The sequence below is a fragment of the Balaenoptera musculus genome, chromosome 17, assembly GCF_009873245.2.
Source record: "Balaenoptera musculus isolate JJ_BM4_2016_0621 chromosome 17, mBalMus1.pri.v3, whole genome shotgun sequence".
In the NCBI taxonomy this organism is placed as follows: domain Eukaryota; kingdom Metazoa; phylum Chordata; class Mammalia; order Artiodactyla; family Balaenopteridae; genus Balaenoptera; species Balaenoptera musculus.
Genome location: NC_045801.1, coordinates 577,530 through 592,491, shown reverse-complemented (window position 1 = coordinate 592,491; position 14,962 = coordinate 577,530). Strand labels below are relative to the sequence as shown.

Below are 14,962 nucleotides of genomic sequence, written 5' to 3'. Positions count from 1 at the left end.
CAGTGGTTAGAACTCCACGCTTTTACTGCCGAGGGTTCAGGTTCGATCCCTGGTTGGGGAACTAAGATTCCGCAAGCCATGCGGTGCGGCCAAAAAAAAACACTAACATACAAACATGAGAAAGTAGGGCAAAAGTTTAAACAGGTCAAAATCCCCACTAATCATAAAGGAAAACACTAATATATTTATTAATACATATTAATATATAACTATTTTAAAATTAGGAAATATATTAATCAAAATATACCATTAAGAGAGTAAAAAGTCAGGCCACAGAGTGGGAGAACATATTTGAAATACATGTAACTAAAAATGGCTTATCTCCAAAATATATAAAGAAGTTCTACAAATTAATAACAATAAAAAAAATCACACGACCCAATTAAGTGTACAAAAAGCTAGAATGGGATTTCCACTATAGATGTTGAAATACCAAATATATATATAGCAAACATAAATATATATATTTTTCCACTTCCTGACTGTGTGACATTAAGCAAGTTATCTAAGTTCTCTAAGCCTCAGTTTCCAATCTATGAAATGTGGATAATAATGCTATGATACCTCACAGGACTGCTGTGAGGATTAACTGAATTGTTATATCTAAAGCACTTAGGAACAGTGCTGAGCACAGCATAGGTAGATAGAAAACAAAGCCGGAACCCTTCCTCACATCATTTATGAGAGTAATTTTCAGATGAGTTGAAGATTGGAATGTAGAAAATAAAACTATAAATATATCAGAAGGTAATTTAGAAAAATAATTAACTTAGAAAACTCAGAAAAGACATATATTTGCTGATTTAAAAAAAAAATTTATGGCAAAAGACACCATAAAATTAAAGACAAAACTCAAAGCAGATCATACATGTAAATGTAAAATTATAAAAATTTAGGAAGAAAACATAAATCCTTTGGACCTAGCAATTGACGAAGAAGAGTCTTAGACATAATGCCCAAGGCACCATATGTAAAAGAAAACAAATCAATAAATTGGACTTTATCAAATTTTAAGGAAAGGCCTTGTTAATAAGATGAAAAGACAATCTACAGACTGGGAGAAAAATATCTGCAGATGACATATCCACAAAGGACACATACCCAGAATATATAGGCAACTCTCAAAATTAACTGTAAAAACCAAACAATCTCATTAGAAAACAGGCAAAAGAAACAAAACAGACATTTCACCCAAGAGGAGATGAAGATGGCAAATGAGCACATGAGAAGATGCTCCACATCACCATCCATTAGGGTAGTGTAAATTAAGAATGGCTCAAATTTAAAAAGTGACGCCACCAAATGCTGGAGAAGATGTGGAGCAACTGGATCTGTGTACGATGCTGGCGGGAATGTAAATGGTCCAGACACTGGAAAGCAATTTGGCAATTTCTTGAAAACCAGGACTCAGCAATCATACTGCTGGGCATTTATCCCAGAGAAATGAGGACTTATGTCCACACAAAACCATACTATGCACCAATGTTTATAGCAGCTTTATTTGTAACAGCCCCAAACTGGCAATGACACAAAGGTCCTTCAACAGGTGAATGGCTAATCAAACTGTGGCACAGACACACCATGGAATACTTCTCAGCAATAAAAATAAATTATTGACACAGCAACCTGGATGAATCTCCAGATAATTATGCTGAGTGAAAAAAGCCAATCTCAAAACATTCCATTTAAATAACATTCTTGAGGTGACAAAATTATAGAGGTGAAGAACAGATTAGTGGTTGCCTGGGGTTAAGGATGGGCAGGAGAAGGCAGAGCAGGAGGGAGATCTTTGTGGTGATGAAACTATTCTCTATTTTGACTGTGATATTGGTTACACGAATCTACACAGGGGATAAAGAGGCATGGAAGGACTTCCCTGGTGGTCCAGTGGTAAAGAATCCGCCTTACAATGCGGGGAACGTGGGTTTGACCCCTGGTCAGGGAACTAAGATCCCACATGCCGCAGGGCAGCTAAGCCCGTGCACCACAACTACTGAGCTCGCGCGCCTCAACTAGAGCCCGCGTGCCGCAAACTACAGAGCCCGTGCACCCTGGAGCCTGCGTGCCACAACTAGAGAAAACCCACATGCCACAACTAGAGAGAAGCCAGCACACCACAACAAACAGCCCATGTGCCACGATAAAAGGGCCCGCGTGCCACAACTAAGACCCGATGCAGCCAAAAATAAATAAAATAATTAAATAATAAATCTTAAAAAAAAAAAAAGAGGCACGGATCTACACACACAATTTCATTTTGACGCTGTATTATAGCCTCATAAGAGTAACCACTGAAGAACCTGTAACAGGCAGCTTTGTAGAGACAGAAAATAGCCATGAGGTCACTGGGGGGGTTGGGAGGTTAGAGTTTCTGCTGCGGGGGGTGAAAATGTTTTGGAAATACACAGTGGGGATGGTGGCAGAATGTTGTGGGTGTGATTAATGCCACTAATTATACTCTTAAAAATAATTAAATGGGGGAATTCCCTGTTGGTCCAGTGGTTAGGACTTGGCGCTCTCACTGCTGAGGGCAAGGGTTCAATCCCTGGTTGGGGAACTAAGATCCCACAAGCTGCGCAGCGCAGCCAAAAAATGGTCAATTTTGTTACATGTATTTTACAACCATTTACAACAGTTAATGTAACACACCAGAAACCACTGAACTTAAATGGATGATCTGTACTGTATGTGGATTATATCTCAATATGTTACCAAACGGAACTTGGGTCTGCTCGCCTGATGCACAGCGAAGCCAATCTGCTGACACCGGGCTGTAGTGAAGGAGGGTACAGCGTTTATTGCAGGCGCCAATCAAGAAGAACTAGCAGCTCATATTCAAAAGACCTGAACTCCCCAGTGGCTTTCAGGGAATGGCTTTTAAAGACAGTGTGAGGGAGAGGGTCATGGGTTTCATGATCATCTCGTGCACAGTTCTCTGGTTGGTTGATGGTGAGGTAACAGGGTACTAGGTATTTCGGAAATCTCAATTATCAGTTTTCTGGGGTCTAAGTGCTGGTGGTCAGCATGCAGTTAACTTCTTCCACCTGCTGGGGGCTTTAGTATCTGCAAAATCATTCAAGGATATGGCTCAGGATATTATCTATAGCCTTCAAGTAGAACTAAAGGTCCTTGACTTTGTTTTATGGATAAACTATTATTACTTTGTCTAGACTGCTCTCCCGTTTTTGCTACATTTTCCCACTTCTCTGATTCAATTTGCTCTTTGGAACTCAGGGACGGCCTAGGAGGCTAAAGCTCTTCTACAAACAAGAGGTGGGGGACGTGGCGGTGGGAGGGGGTGTCTGTCCCCAGGAAGGCCCTGCAGGGTCCTGTTTGGTTTCAAATAAAGATATTTTTAAAAACACACAGAAGGGACTTCCCTGGTGGCGCCGTGGTTAAGAATCCGCCTGCCAATGCAGGGGACACGGGTTTGAGCCCTGGTCCCGGAAGATCCCACATGCCGCGTTGCAGCTAAGCCTGTGCACCACAACTACTGAGCCTGTGCTCTAGAGCCCACAAGCCACAACTACTGAGCCCACGTGCCACAACTACTGAAGCCCACGTGCCTAGAGCCCATGCTCTGCAACAAGAGAAGCCACCACAATGAGAAACCCATGCACCACAACAAAGAGTAGCCCCCGCTCGCCACAACTAGAGAAAGCCCGCGCGCAGCAACGAAGACCCAATGCAGCCAAAAATAAATAAAAATAAAATTAAAAAAAGAAAAACCACAGAAGGGCTTCCCTGGTGGCACAGTGGTTAAGAATCTTTCTGCCAATACAAGGAACACAGGTTCCAGCCCTGGTCTGGGAAGATCCCACATGCCGCGGAGCCACTAAGCCCATGCGCCACAACTACTGAGCCTGAGCTCTAGAGCCCGCAAGCCACAACTACTGAGCCCACGTCCCACAACTACTGAAGCCTGTGTGCCTAGAGCCCGTGTTCCGCAACAAGAGAAGCCACCGCAATGAGAAGGCTGCACACCGCAACAAAGAGTAGCCCCTGCTCACCACAACTAGAGAAAGCCCACGCACAGCAACGAAGACCCAACACAGCCAAAAATAAATAAATAAATAAATTTTAAAAATAAATAAATAAATAAAAACACATGGGAGCCTCCTTAAAGGGGCTTCCACTGACCAAATTGAGGATCAAAATAATGACAGTAAAGTATTATATTTCTTTGAATAAACTAGGAATCCATGAGACTTCATTGACATAAATAGGTAAAGAGAAAGCTTTTTTCCCTACAATAAATGATAAAATTAGAAAATAGCCATTTGGTAACCATCACGGTAATAACTAATTCAGAGAAAAAAACAATACATGCAAAAACTAGGGAGTGAAAGGTGGATGAGGAATGGAGTGCTAACATAGCCTCAAAGTATCCCCCCATAAAATACTTATTAAATACAAAAAGAAAAAGAGTAACCTGATAGGGAAGAAGCTTGGGCCACTCGACCTTAATTAAGTGATCAAAATAAGCCTCTCTCACGCTGAGACAAACTGATATTGTGCCACCTGATCAGACAGGATGAAAAGAACCCAGGATTTCCTCCAGAGCATTCATGCCAAAAATGCACAACCTGAATCTAATCAGGAGACAACCAGACAAATGCAAATCGAGGAACATGCTACACAATAGCTGGCTGGTGGTCTGTGTCAAGGGCATGAAGAGCTGTTCCCACCTGAAGGACACAAGAGGTGAGACAAAGGTCATTACTGGGGTGACCTGGGAATTTGACTGAGGTCTCTGGGTCAAGGCTATATGGGGGTTCTTTGTACAGTTCTTGTACCTTTAACTTTGAAATCACTTCCCAACACTTTGGATCTTTTAACTCACCGTGGGCATATTTAAGGCTCCCTAGCTGGTGATTACTGTAAACACTTCCTTGATCCAGTCAAATCACGGGCCTGCTCATTAGTCCTCTGCTCACGCCAGTGGGCCCTGAAGGTGCACGTTTTTGTCTCAGTCAAAAGTACCCACCAGAGGGCATCATTTCCCTAGGTTATCCACAATATTCTAATTCCATACCTTGAGGAATTTTCAACTCTTATGGCCTGGCCAGGATCTGTGTGTCCCGAGCACGTGGTTGCCTTGGAGAGGTGGCACGTGCTTGGACTCATCCATCCTCTTCCTCAATTTCCATGGGACTTTCAGGAAAGTTTAGATTGGGATTGAGGCTATGGGTCTCAGGCGGCGCAAATCCCGGCTCTTGGACCTTATTACCTCCTGACTTCAGGGGCGTATTTTTCCCTGTAAGTGGCTCTTCTGGGCATCACTGCCCCTAGAGGCTTCGTCCTAGCCCTTAGTGTGAAACAAAAATAGTATCAATCTATTAAGGGGCTTATAACCTACGTAAAAGTAAAGTACATAACAAATAACCCATGAGTCAGGTAATAAGTGGGGGGAAACCCCTATATTAGAAAAGAAGAAAGGTCTCAAATCAATGACCTCAGCTTCTACCTTAAGAAACTAGAAAAAGAACAGCAAATTAAACTCAAAGTAAGCAGAAGAAAGGAAACAGTAAGGTCAAAGTAGAAATCAATAAACTTGAAAAAGAAAACAATAAAGAAATGAATCCAAAAGGTGGTTCTTTAAGAAGACCAATAAGGGCTTCCGTGGTGGCATAGTGGTTAAGAATCCGCCTGCCAACGCAGGGGACACGGGTTCAAGCCCTAGTCCGGGAAGATCCCACATGCCGCGGAGCAACTAAGCCTGTGCGCCACAACTACTGAGCCTGCATTCTAGAGCCCGCGAGCCACAACTACTGAAGCCCACGCACCTAGAGCCCATGCTCCGCAACAAGAGAAGCCACTGCAGTGAGAAGCCCGCGCACCGCAACGAAGAGTAGCCCCCACTTGCCACAACTAGAGAAAGCCTGTGCGCAGCAACAAAGACCCAACTCAGCCAAAAATAAATAAATAAATTTATTTAAAAAAAAAAAAGATCAGTAAAACTGACAAACCTCTGGCAAGACAAAAGGAGAACGCAAATTACCAATATCAGAGACGAGAGAGCTGACACCCCGACAGATTCTACATTTAGTAAAAGGATAGTAAGGGAATATTATGAACAACTTTATAACAATTAACTCAACAATTTAGAAGAAATGGACTAATTCCTTAAAAGACACAAACTACCAAAAGTAGCCCAAGAAGAAAATGACAACCTGAATAGCCATGTTTCTATTACAGGAACTAAATTTGTAATTGAAAAACCTTCCCAGAAAGAAAATTTCAGGCCCAGATGTTCTTTTTTAAATTAATTAATTAATTAATTAATTAAGGCTGTGCAGGGTCTTAGAAGTAGTACTAGTTTTACAAACTCTTCCAGAAAATTCATAAGGAAAGAATACTTTCCCCAATCCTCTGAAGCCAATACTACCCAACTCCAGACAAAGACATCATGAGGAAAGAAAACTACAGACCAATATTCCTCATAGACTGAGATGCAAAAATTCTAAACAAAACTTTCACAAACCGGGACTCCCCTGGTGGCGCAGAAGTTAAGAATACGCCTGCCAATGCAGGGGACACGGGTTCGAGCCCTGGTCCGGGAAGATCCCACATGCTGCAGAGCAACTAAGCCCGTGCGCCACAACTACTGAGCCTGCGCTCTAGAGCCCGCGAGCCGCAACTACTGAGCCCGCGCGCCTAGAGCCCGTGCTCCGCAAGGAGAAGCCATCGCAATGAGAAGCCCGCGCACCGGGACGAAGAGTAGCCCCCACTCGCCGCAACTAGAGAGAGCCCGCGCGCAGCAACAAAGACCCAACACAGTCAAAAATTAAAAAAAAAAAAAATTTCGCAAACTGAATACAACCATATATAAAAACGAAAATATATCACGATCAAACGGAGATTATGCCAGGAATACACTAGAAAGTCAATCACTGTAATTGATCCTGCTTTTCCTCCCGCGAAGACGGATGTCTGCCAATAACGGAGGAAGAGGGAATGTAATCGGTCCGCTATCAGCGGCTGGCAGGACCCCCAAGGGACGGTGCCATGCCGGGGCCCAAAGCTTGTCCCTGCACGACCCCCACCACCGCGCAGAGCCCGAGATCCCCAGCTTCCGGGCGGCACCCAATCCCACAATCCCCCGGGCCTCGGCGTGGCCCCGCCTCCGCGCGCCGGTCCCGCCCCTTGTGCAGAGTTGGTAGCCTCGGATTGGTCGCCGTGGCTTCCGGTACCCTGGTGGGCGGAGCCGCTGCCCACCTGTAGGCGCACCGCATAGCTGAGCTTGCGTAGCGGAGCACGCCGAGCGGCATGCGGGAGGACGAAGGGGACGTGGGCGGATCAGCCGGTGGCCTCGCCTCCGTAGGGTCGCCGATGCTGGAGGCCGGCCCGAAGGCGGAGGCGGCGAAGCTGCTGCCCTTCCTGGCGCTCGGGGCGCGGGCTGACCTGCAGGCGGCGGCGGCGCAGCATGTGCTGGCGCTGACCGGCTCGGGGCCTGGCCGCACGCTGCTGGCCGGCCAGGCGGCACTGCTGCGGGCTCTGGTCGAGCTGGCGGTGGCCCCTGCTCCCGCCCCGGCCCGAGACGCCGCTCGCGCGCTAGTCAATCTGTCCGCCGACCCCGGCCTGCACGAGCCGCTGCTAGCGGCCGAGCCCGGACTACCTGCCCGCCTGCTGGGCTGCGCGTTGGACCCACAGTGGCCCTGGGCCGAGGAGGCGGCCGCCGTGCTGGCTAACCTCAGCCGCGAGCCGGTGCCATGTACTGCGCTGATGGCGGCGCTGGCGGCCCCTGAGCCCGGGGAGTCGGGCCTGGAGCGGCTGGTGCGCGCGCTGTGCACTCCCGGCTACAACGCCCGCGCGCCCCTGCACTACTTGGGGCCAATGCTCTCCAACCTCAGCCAGCGTCCTGCGACGCGCGCTTTCCTGCTGGACCCCGACAGGTGAAGCCCAGGGCGCTCGCGGGGAGGGGGTGGAAGTGAGCAGGGACGGCACTGAGTGGTCTTTCCCTCCAGGTGCGTGGTCCAGCGGCTGCTGCCCCTTACCCAATACCCGGACTCCTCGGTGCGCAGGGGCGGGGTGGTGGGGACACTGCGAAACTGCTGCTTCGAGCACCGTGAGTGGTGGTGGAGAAGTTGTCGTGTCGGGGAATGGGAGGAATAGACTGGACCCTGGGACCCCTCTGGACTGGCCTCCATTCCTGTTTCTCCCCAGGACACCATGAGTGGTTGCTTGGGCCTGAGGTGGACATTCTCCCCTTCTTGCTACTGCCCCTGGCTGGGCCTGAGGACTTCTCCGAGGAGGAGATGGAGCGTGAGTGGCTTGGGTCGAGCCTCAGGGTTGGTCTGGCAGGAGGGGAGGCCAGTGGGGGGAGAGGCAGAAGGAGGTGTCCAGATCAGGGCCCCTCTGAAACCTTCTAGCAGGGAGTTGCTGAGCACAGATGGGCCTTACAATGGCAGGGTCTTGCCTAGCAGTCCAGGGGCCAGCATAGGGACCCAGTGAATTCACCCCTAGGGCTGCCCGTTGACCTGCAATACCTGCCACAAGACAAGCAGCGAGATCCTGATGCCGACATCCGCAAGATGCTCATTGAGGCCATCATGCTGGTGAGCAGGAGTACTGCTACATTAACGTCACCCCCCCCACACACACACTTATATATTAGCACACTGATGTCTGGATAACCTCTGCCCTCTCCCAGCTGACGGCCACGGCACCTGGTCGGAAGCAGGTGAGGGACCAGGGAGCCTACTTGATCCTGCGCGAGCTGCACAACTGGGAGCCAGAGCCCGATGTGCGGGTGACTTGTGAGAAACTCATCCAGGTGGGTGCAGGGTTGGGGGAGTGGTGGATGTCCACAGCGTGCCAGCCAGCTGCTCACCTGCTTCCCCTGCCTCTGCCCTGCTGGCAGGTTCTTATTGGGGATGAGCCAGAGCATGGCATGGAAAACCTGCTGGAGGTGCAAGTACCTGAGGATGTTGAGCGACAGCTGCAGCAGCAGGACCGCCAGGAGCAGGAACAGTGCGAGCGGGTGCAGCAGGCGCTGGAGCTGGCCCCAGAGACACAGGCAGAGGTAGCCGCACCCACCTGAAGCCTGTGAAGCCTGCCACCAGCTCCGGGCCCACCTTTGCTCGCCATCCGTCCAGGCCTCCCCGACCAGGTCTGCCTGCAGCCGCCGGCAGGCCTCTGGGTCCCCTTGCTCTGAGGGTGTGCCCTGCTGAGAAGCAGAGCTGTCCTTAAGCGCCAGGTCTTTGCTGAGGGTTGAGGGCACCTCCCTGTGCCCTGTTGGCTCCAGCAAGAATGCTGGTTGCTCAGAGGAGGACTGTTCAGCCAGAGCTGGCCCAACCCTATGACTTGCTCAGGTATCTCCAGGGGGATGGCCAGCAGGGCTGGACAGAAAAGCACTGCAAGCCCGAGGGGCTAGCTGGAGCTTCCCAGTCCCAAGGGTGCTACAGGGGTCTGGGCATAGGGGGGCACCCAGGTGCTTGCAGTGCCCCTTGGTACCAGTCCCACCCCAGGCCCCTCCATCCTGGGGCCCTGCCTGAGACCCAGCCTCAAAGGGCTCACCTACTGAGATTTTCACCAGCCACACCCTGTCCTCGGAGCACTTGCTGGGTGTCGCCTCCCCTTCATGCTCCCCACCTTTCCACCTGTGCCCAAACCTACCCTCAGTTCTTTGCACGCTCCTCAAGTCCCGTTTCCCAGTCTTGGACTGACCTGATGCCCTCGCTCTCCCCCACTAGCTAGGCCCTCTCCCTGGTCGGCTTGCCTGAGCCTCAGCTCCCCAGAACCTCTCGCCTACCAAGCTGAGAGCCTCCCTGATGTGCCTGCAGCCTTGCCCTTGGCTCAAGTCTTTCCCCTGACCACCCTCCAAAGCTGGAGGCAGCTCCACTGGCGCGCCCATCAGGGCTGGCTTCTTCATGGGTGCCGGGTGTCTCCCTCCTCTGCGGTCTCCTCTCTATTCCCCCGCTCCCCCCAGACAAATTAAAGCTCTGGCCTGGAGGTATGTGGACTGTTTTCCAGATGCCCCAAGGCCCGCGGCCCTCTTCCTGCATTGAGAAGTCCACACCGTTGGCTCCACAGAATAAACGCTCTATTTGACCTTGCCCCCACCCTCCCGCCCGCCCTCAGTTAACCAAGTAGTGCCCAGGCACGCTCCGGATGGCAGACACGGAGCAAAGCGACAGCGGACGCCCGGAGGGGCCCACCGCGCGACTGGCCGTTTCCGTGCTCCAGAGTCCCAGCGCGGCAGAGTCGCACCTCGTCTCGGGGGAGACTCCCTGGGCTCGGGCGCCGGACCACAGGCGCTCTCAAGGGGGGGGTGCCCTGTTGCTGGGGTTGCCGCAGGTGCAGGAGCGGCCTTGGGGGATCTGAGTCCGCGCTGGGCTGCAAGTTGTCTGGGGACGTTGGGAGCTGGGACTCCTCAGGCTTCTCTGCAACCGACCGCAGTGGGAGGGTCACGTGGGGCGCTGAGGAGCCGCCCACCTGCCCACACTGGTGGGCATGCAGCACCTGGAGTGACGCCGCCGAGCACTGTGCGGGAAGAGCGCATGCGCGGCGGGCAGCATCCAGTGGTGCGCGGCCACCTGCTGCAGGCGCAGGCGCGCTCACGGGCGCAGCTGGAGCAGGCCTCGGATCAGGCCCTGGCACTCTGCGGGTGAGGGCTCAAGGATGCGGCCTACAGATGCCACTGCCCCCCCCCCCCCGCCCCTCTCGCACCCCAGCCCGCGGCCATCACGGCCAACAATGCCGGCAGCTTGGAGGGGTCGTCCCATTCTGTCTTCCCAAACGGCCGGAGGGTGTCCGTGTTTCACACGTGGGGAGACAGGCAGAGAGAGGTGAGGCGGCCTGCCCTGGGCTAGTGCAGGGTTCAAGCTTAGCGGGGCCGCCAACCCATTTCCCTCTCTCCGGACCCAGCTCTCTCTTGCCGCCCACCTGGGTGCGGGCTGGGACGGGGGAGGGACGCAGGGTGGAGGCGCTCACCTGGGGACAGGCCTGGCCGTAAGGTGGGGCCCCGGCGCATCAGGTACAGCATGCGGTGGGGCTGGTGCTCCTTGAAGGGCAGCTTCCCGGTCACCGTGGCGTAGAGGATGACACCTCTGGGGGCATGGGCTTCTCAGGGCGTGCCCCCTCCCCACCCCGCCACTCCTCGCCCCTCCCTAGGGGTCCTGGAGCCCGTGAGGTGGCGCTCACAGGCTCCACGGGGCAGCCTGACCCCCGCTGTACTTCTTGCTCGTGAGGACCTCCAGGGCTGTGTAGGCCACAGAGCCGCAGAAGGTGCTCAGCAGCGAGTTCTATAGCCCCGACCGATTGGCAGAGCCGAAGTCTGCAGGGCGCATACAGGGAGGGCGGGGTGGCGGGTGAGGGGCAGGGTGTAAGAGAGTGGGCTCCTGTGGGATGGCTGTGTGGTGGACATGGGGCGTGTGGGGTGACTGCAAGTGTGGCTCTGGGCGAGGGTGGGGTGTAGGCCTCCTAGGGGGATTGAAGGACAAGGCAGACTGGGGCCAGAAGTCTGGAGCAAGCCAGTGTAGACGCTGGGTGCCTGGCTGGGGCAAGAGTGGGGTATGTGTGACCCGCAGAAGTTGACGACCTCGGTCAGAGTTGGCGCAGGCTGGGGGCAGGGTTGGGGTCTGGGCCGCAGGCTCGCCGGTCAGCTTTAGGAAGCTTCGGTCATCTAGCAGGATGTTCTCACAATTTAGGTCCCTGCGTGGGGAAGCGGAGGTGAGGCTGGGCCTGAGCTCAGGCGGGTCTCTCCATGCGGCGGGCGGGTGGGCTGGGCGGCGCCCTCAACTGCCATGCCTGAGTTGTGGCAGTGCGCCACGGCACTGACCAGTGGCCAGAACAGCCTGCGGGCCCCCTCCTGCTCCAGCCCTGGGCAGCGGCAGTGGTCGGACACGGCATTGATGTGCTCCAGCAGGTCACCACGGGCCGCCAGCTCCAGCACCAAGTAGGCGCGCCAGCTGTTCTGGTAGGTCTCGTAGAGCTGCACCTACTGGATCCCGCCTGCCTGCCATCAGCCCGAGGAGGGGCCGTCAGGCACACTGGATTGGGGTCTCAGGATGGGGCTGGGCTCGAGCGGAAGGGTCCCAGGAGGGGAAGGGGGCAGGCCTGCGCTGGGCAGGAGGGGGCCAGGATGTCTTGGGGTCTCTGCCCACCACGTTCAGGTGCTTGTAGGTAGCATTGAGTGACGAGATCTCACGGGGCAGGAACTTGCAGGAGAACTCCACAGAGGCCTCAGCGGTGGAGACCATCTTGATAGCCACCTGCGGGGATGGCGGGTGGCCACCGTGCGAAGCCCACAGCCCCTCGGGGGCGGGATGTGGCAGAACAGGCCCTGTGGCCTTTGTGCACGTTGCTGAACTTGGCCGGGGCAAGGCGCGGTGAGCAGCGTCCTCGGGGGGCAGCTCTGGTCTTCCTGCCCACTCCTGTCCCAGGCACTTAGGTGTTCAAGGGGTCCAGGAACTGGGAGCGATCAGCCTGCCCGAGCTTTGGCCTTTAGGGAGGATGCAGGACCAGGAGGGAGCCAGAGCACCTGGGAAGTGCCTGAGTGGGGTCAGGACAGGGGCCTCAGGGCTGGGCTGGAGGGTGAACCACGGATCCCCCACCCCATGGGGAGGGGGCGGCCTGCCTCACCGTGGTGTGGCGCTTGCCCCGCAGGTCAGAGGCCAGCTTGGAGTTGTGCTGTATGCGCTCCTGCATGGCATAGGCCAGGTAGACTTTGGAGAAGGCCCCAGAGCCGATCTTCTTGGAGGAAGGCAGGTAGCCGTTGTCCCTGCATTCGCATACCTGCTCCATGAAGGCTCTCTGGTCCATGAAGGTCTGGCCTGACCTTCTGGAGGTCAGGGCACTGCGGAAGGGGTTGGGGCCATCCAGCTCACCGCAGGGCCTTGGGGATGGGGGACAGGAGGCACAGCTGAGGCCTGACATGTGTTAGCGGGATAGGGGTGATGGGGCTGCAGGAGGCCAGCTGGGACCTGCGCCCCCTCAAGGCTGCAGCCAAGTTTCTGAAGTCTTGCTGAGACTGGGGCAGAGACAGGGGAGGGACCAGGGCTGAGAGCCCGGGGTGGGAGGCTTACACAGCTGCACAACCATGGACTGGCATGGGGAAAGGCAGGCTCTGGGATAGCAGGGGCAGATTCTAGAATGGAAGGTTCTAGAGCTGTACCTGCATTGTGCCCTCGAAGGGGGTGTCCTATCCCCCAGGACTTGCTTGCCCTAAGAACATCTTGCTGGAACCAGCCCTGCCCTGCGTGAGGCCCATTCTCTGGGGTGAGAACCAGAGGCCTTTTTTTGGCGGTGCTGTGAGGCTTGCAGGATCTTATTTCCCTGACCAGGGATTGAACCCAGGCCTTTGGCAGTGAAAGTGCCAAGTCACATCCACTGGCCTGGGGACTTCTCTGGTGGCACAGCGGTTAAGAATCCGCCTGCCAATGCAGGAGACCCCGGTTCAATCCCTGGTCCAGGAAGATCCCACATGCCATGGAGCAACTAAGCCCGTGTGCCATAACTACTGAGCCTGTGTTCTAGAGCCCATGAGCCACAACTACTGAAGCCCACGCGCCTAGAGTCTGTTCCACAATTAGAGAAGCTACCGGAATGAGAAGCCCACACACTGCAGCGAAGTGTAGTCCCTGCTCGCCGCACCTAGAGAAAGCCCACGCACAACAGTGAAGACCCAACGCAGCCAAAAAACAAAAACAAACAAACAAAACACTGGCCAGCCAGAGAATTCCCAAAGCCACCCAACCTTCCTCTGCTGAGTCCTGGAAGCTTCTGCTCAGGCCAAGACCTGCTGCAGAGGCCTTTCCCCCAGAGCTCTCTACACACTTGATGACACGTTCCCAAGCAAGCAAGTAACCCTCGCCCCCGCCTGGGTCCACCTCAAACCCCCAGCTCCAGGAGAGATGAGCCAACACGGTCCCTCCCTTCTCCTGGCCCCTGGCGTCTTCTGTGAGTGCTTTTACCATGGGGAGTAGCAGCCAGTGTTTCCTGAGTGCCTGCTGTGAGCCAGGTGCTGTTCTAAGCTGCAACTACCAGCTCCCAGAGTCCTGCTCCTGTGCACAGACCACGCCCAACATGCCTGTCCTGCGGTAGGCAGTTCACAGCCAGGATTTCAAATCTGAGCACCACCAAGCAATGCCCCCTTTCCAGACGACACAGCTGAGGCCCAAGTCGTCGTCTCTCTTCTGTGAGCTGGATGGCACAGTGGCTGGGGGCTGCCGTCCTGGCAGTGTCTGTGGACTGGACTTGTCCCCACTGGGATCCAGTCCATGGGGTGCTCCCGCTGCAGGAAGAGCCTTAGAATGCTTGGAATTGAACTGCTGCGACACATTTTGTCATCCCTGTCGGACTGTGAGCTGCTTGAGAACAAGGCTGGTGTTTGACATTCCCTTGCTCACCCACAACCCTTGTCTAGCAAACTGCCTGGAGTATAGAAAATATGGACAAACTAACTGGTTTGCTACTGACCTGGGGGTTAGGAAAAGAGAAGCTGCTCCAGGTATTTCAAGGGGAGGGTAACGTTATATTTGTCTTTCTCTTTCTGACTTAACTTCATTTAGCATCATAATCTCTAGGTCCATCCATGTCCCTGCAAAGGGCATTATTTCATTCTTTTTTATGGTTGAGTAGTATTCCATTGTATATATGTGCCACATCTTCTTTATCCATTCATCTGTCAGTGGACACTTAGGATGCTTCCATGTCTTGGCTGTTGTAAATAGTGCTGCTGTTAACACTGGGGTGCGTGTATCTTTTCAACTTATAGTTTACTCCAGGTATATGCCCAAGAGTGGGATTGCTGGCTCATATGGCAACTCTATTTTGGGTTTTTTGAGGAACCCCCATAGTGTTTGCCATAGTGGCTGCACCACTTCACATTCACACCAACAGTGTAGGAGGGTTCCCTTTTCTTCACACCCTCTCCAGCATTTGTTATTTGTAGACTTTTTAATGATGGCCATTCTGACTGGTGTCAGGTGGTACCTTATAGTTTTGATTTGCATTTCTC

At 53.4% G+C, this 14,962-nt stretch overlaps 2 protein-coding genes across 2 annotated transcripts; one reads left to right on the top strand and one right to left on the bottom strand.

Moving 5' to 3' along the window:
• The first annotated feature begins 7,232 nt into the window (after positions 1-7,232).
• On the top strand, positions 7,233-10,034 carry HGH1 (HGH1 homolog). The gene is made up of 6 exons (XM_036831025.1): positions 7,233-7,895; positions 7,968-8,068; positions 8,167-8,265; positions 8,467-8,558; positions 8,654-8,776; positions 8,864-10,034. Exons 1-6 carry the CDS (start codon positions 7,270-7,272, stop codon positions 9,041-9,043), a joined length of 1,221 nt encoding a protein of 406 aa, XP_036686920.1. The 5' UTR covers positions 7,233-7,269; the 3' UTR covers positions 9,044-10,034.
• Positions 10,035-10,272: 238 nt separating this feature from the next.
• On the bottom strand, positions 10,273-12,913 carry LOC118883672 (testis-specific serine/threonine-protein kinase 5-like). Its single transcript, XM_036830730.1, is given in 7 exon segments — positions 10,273-10,603; positions 10,936-11,051; positions 11,146-11,278; positions 11,600-11,664; positions 11,748-11,941; positions 12,108-12,215; positions 12,586-12,913. Coding segments are annotated over 7 exon segments (1,104 nt in total). The 5' UTR covers positions 12,880-12,913; the 3' UTR covers positions 10,273-10,409.
• Positions 12,914-14,962: the final 2,049 nt, after the last annotated feature.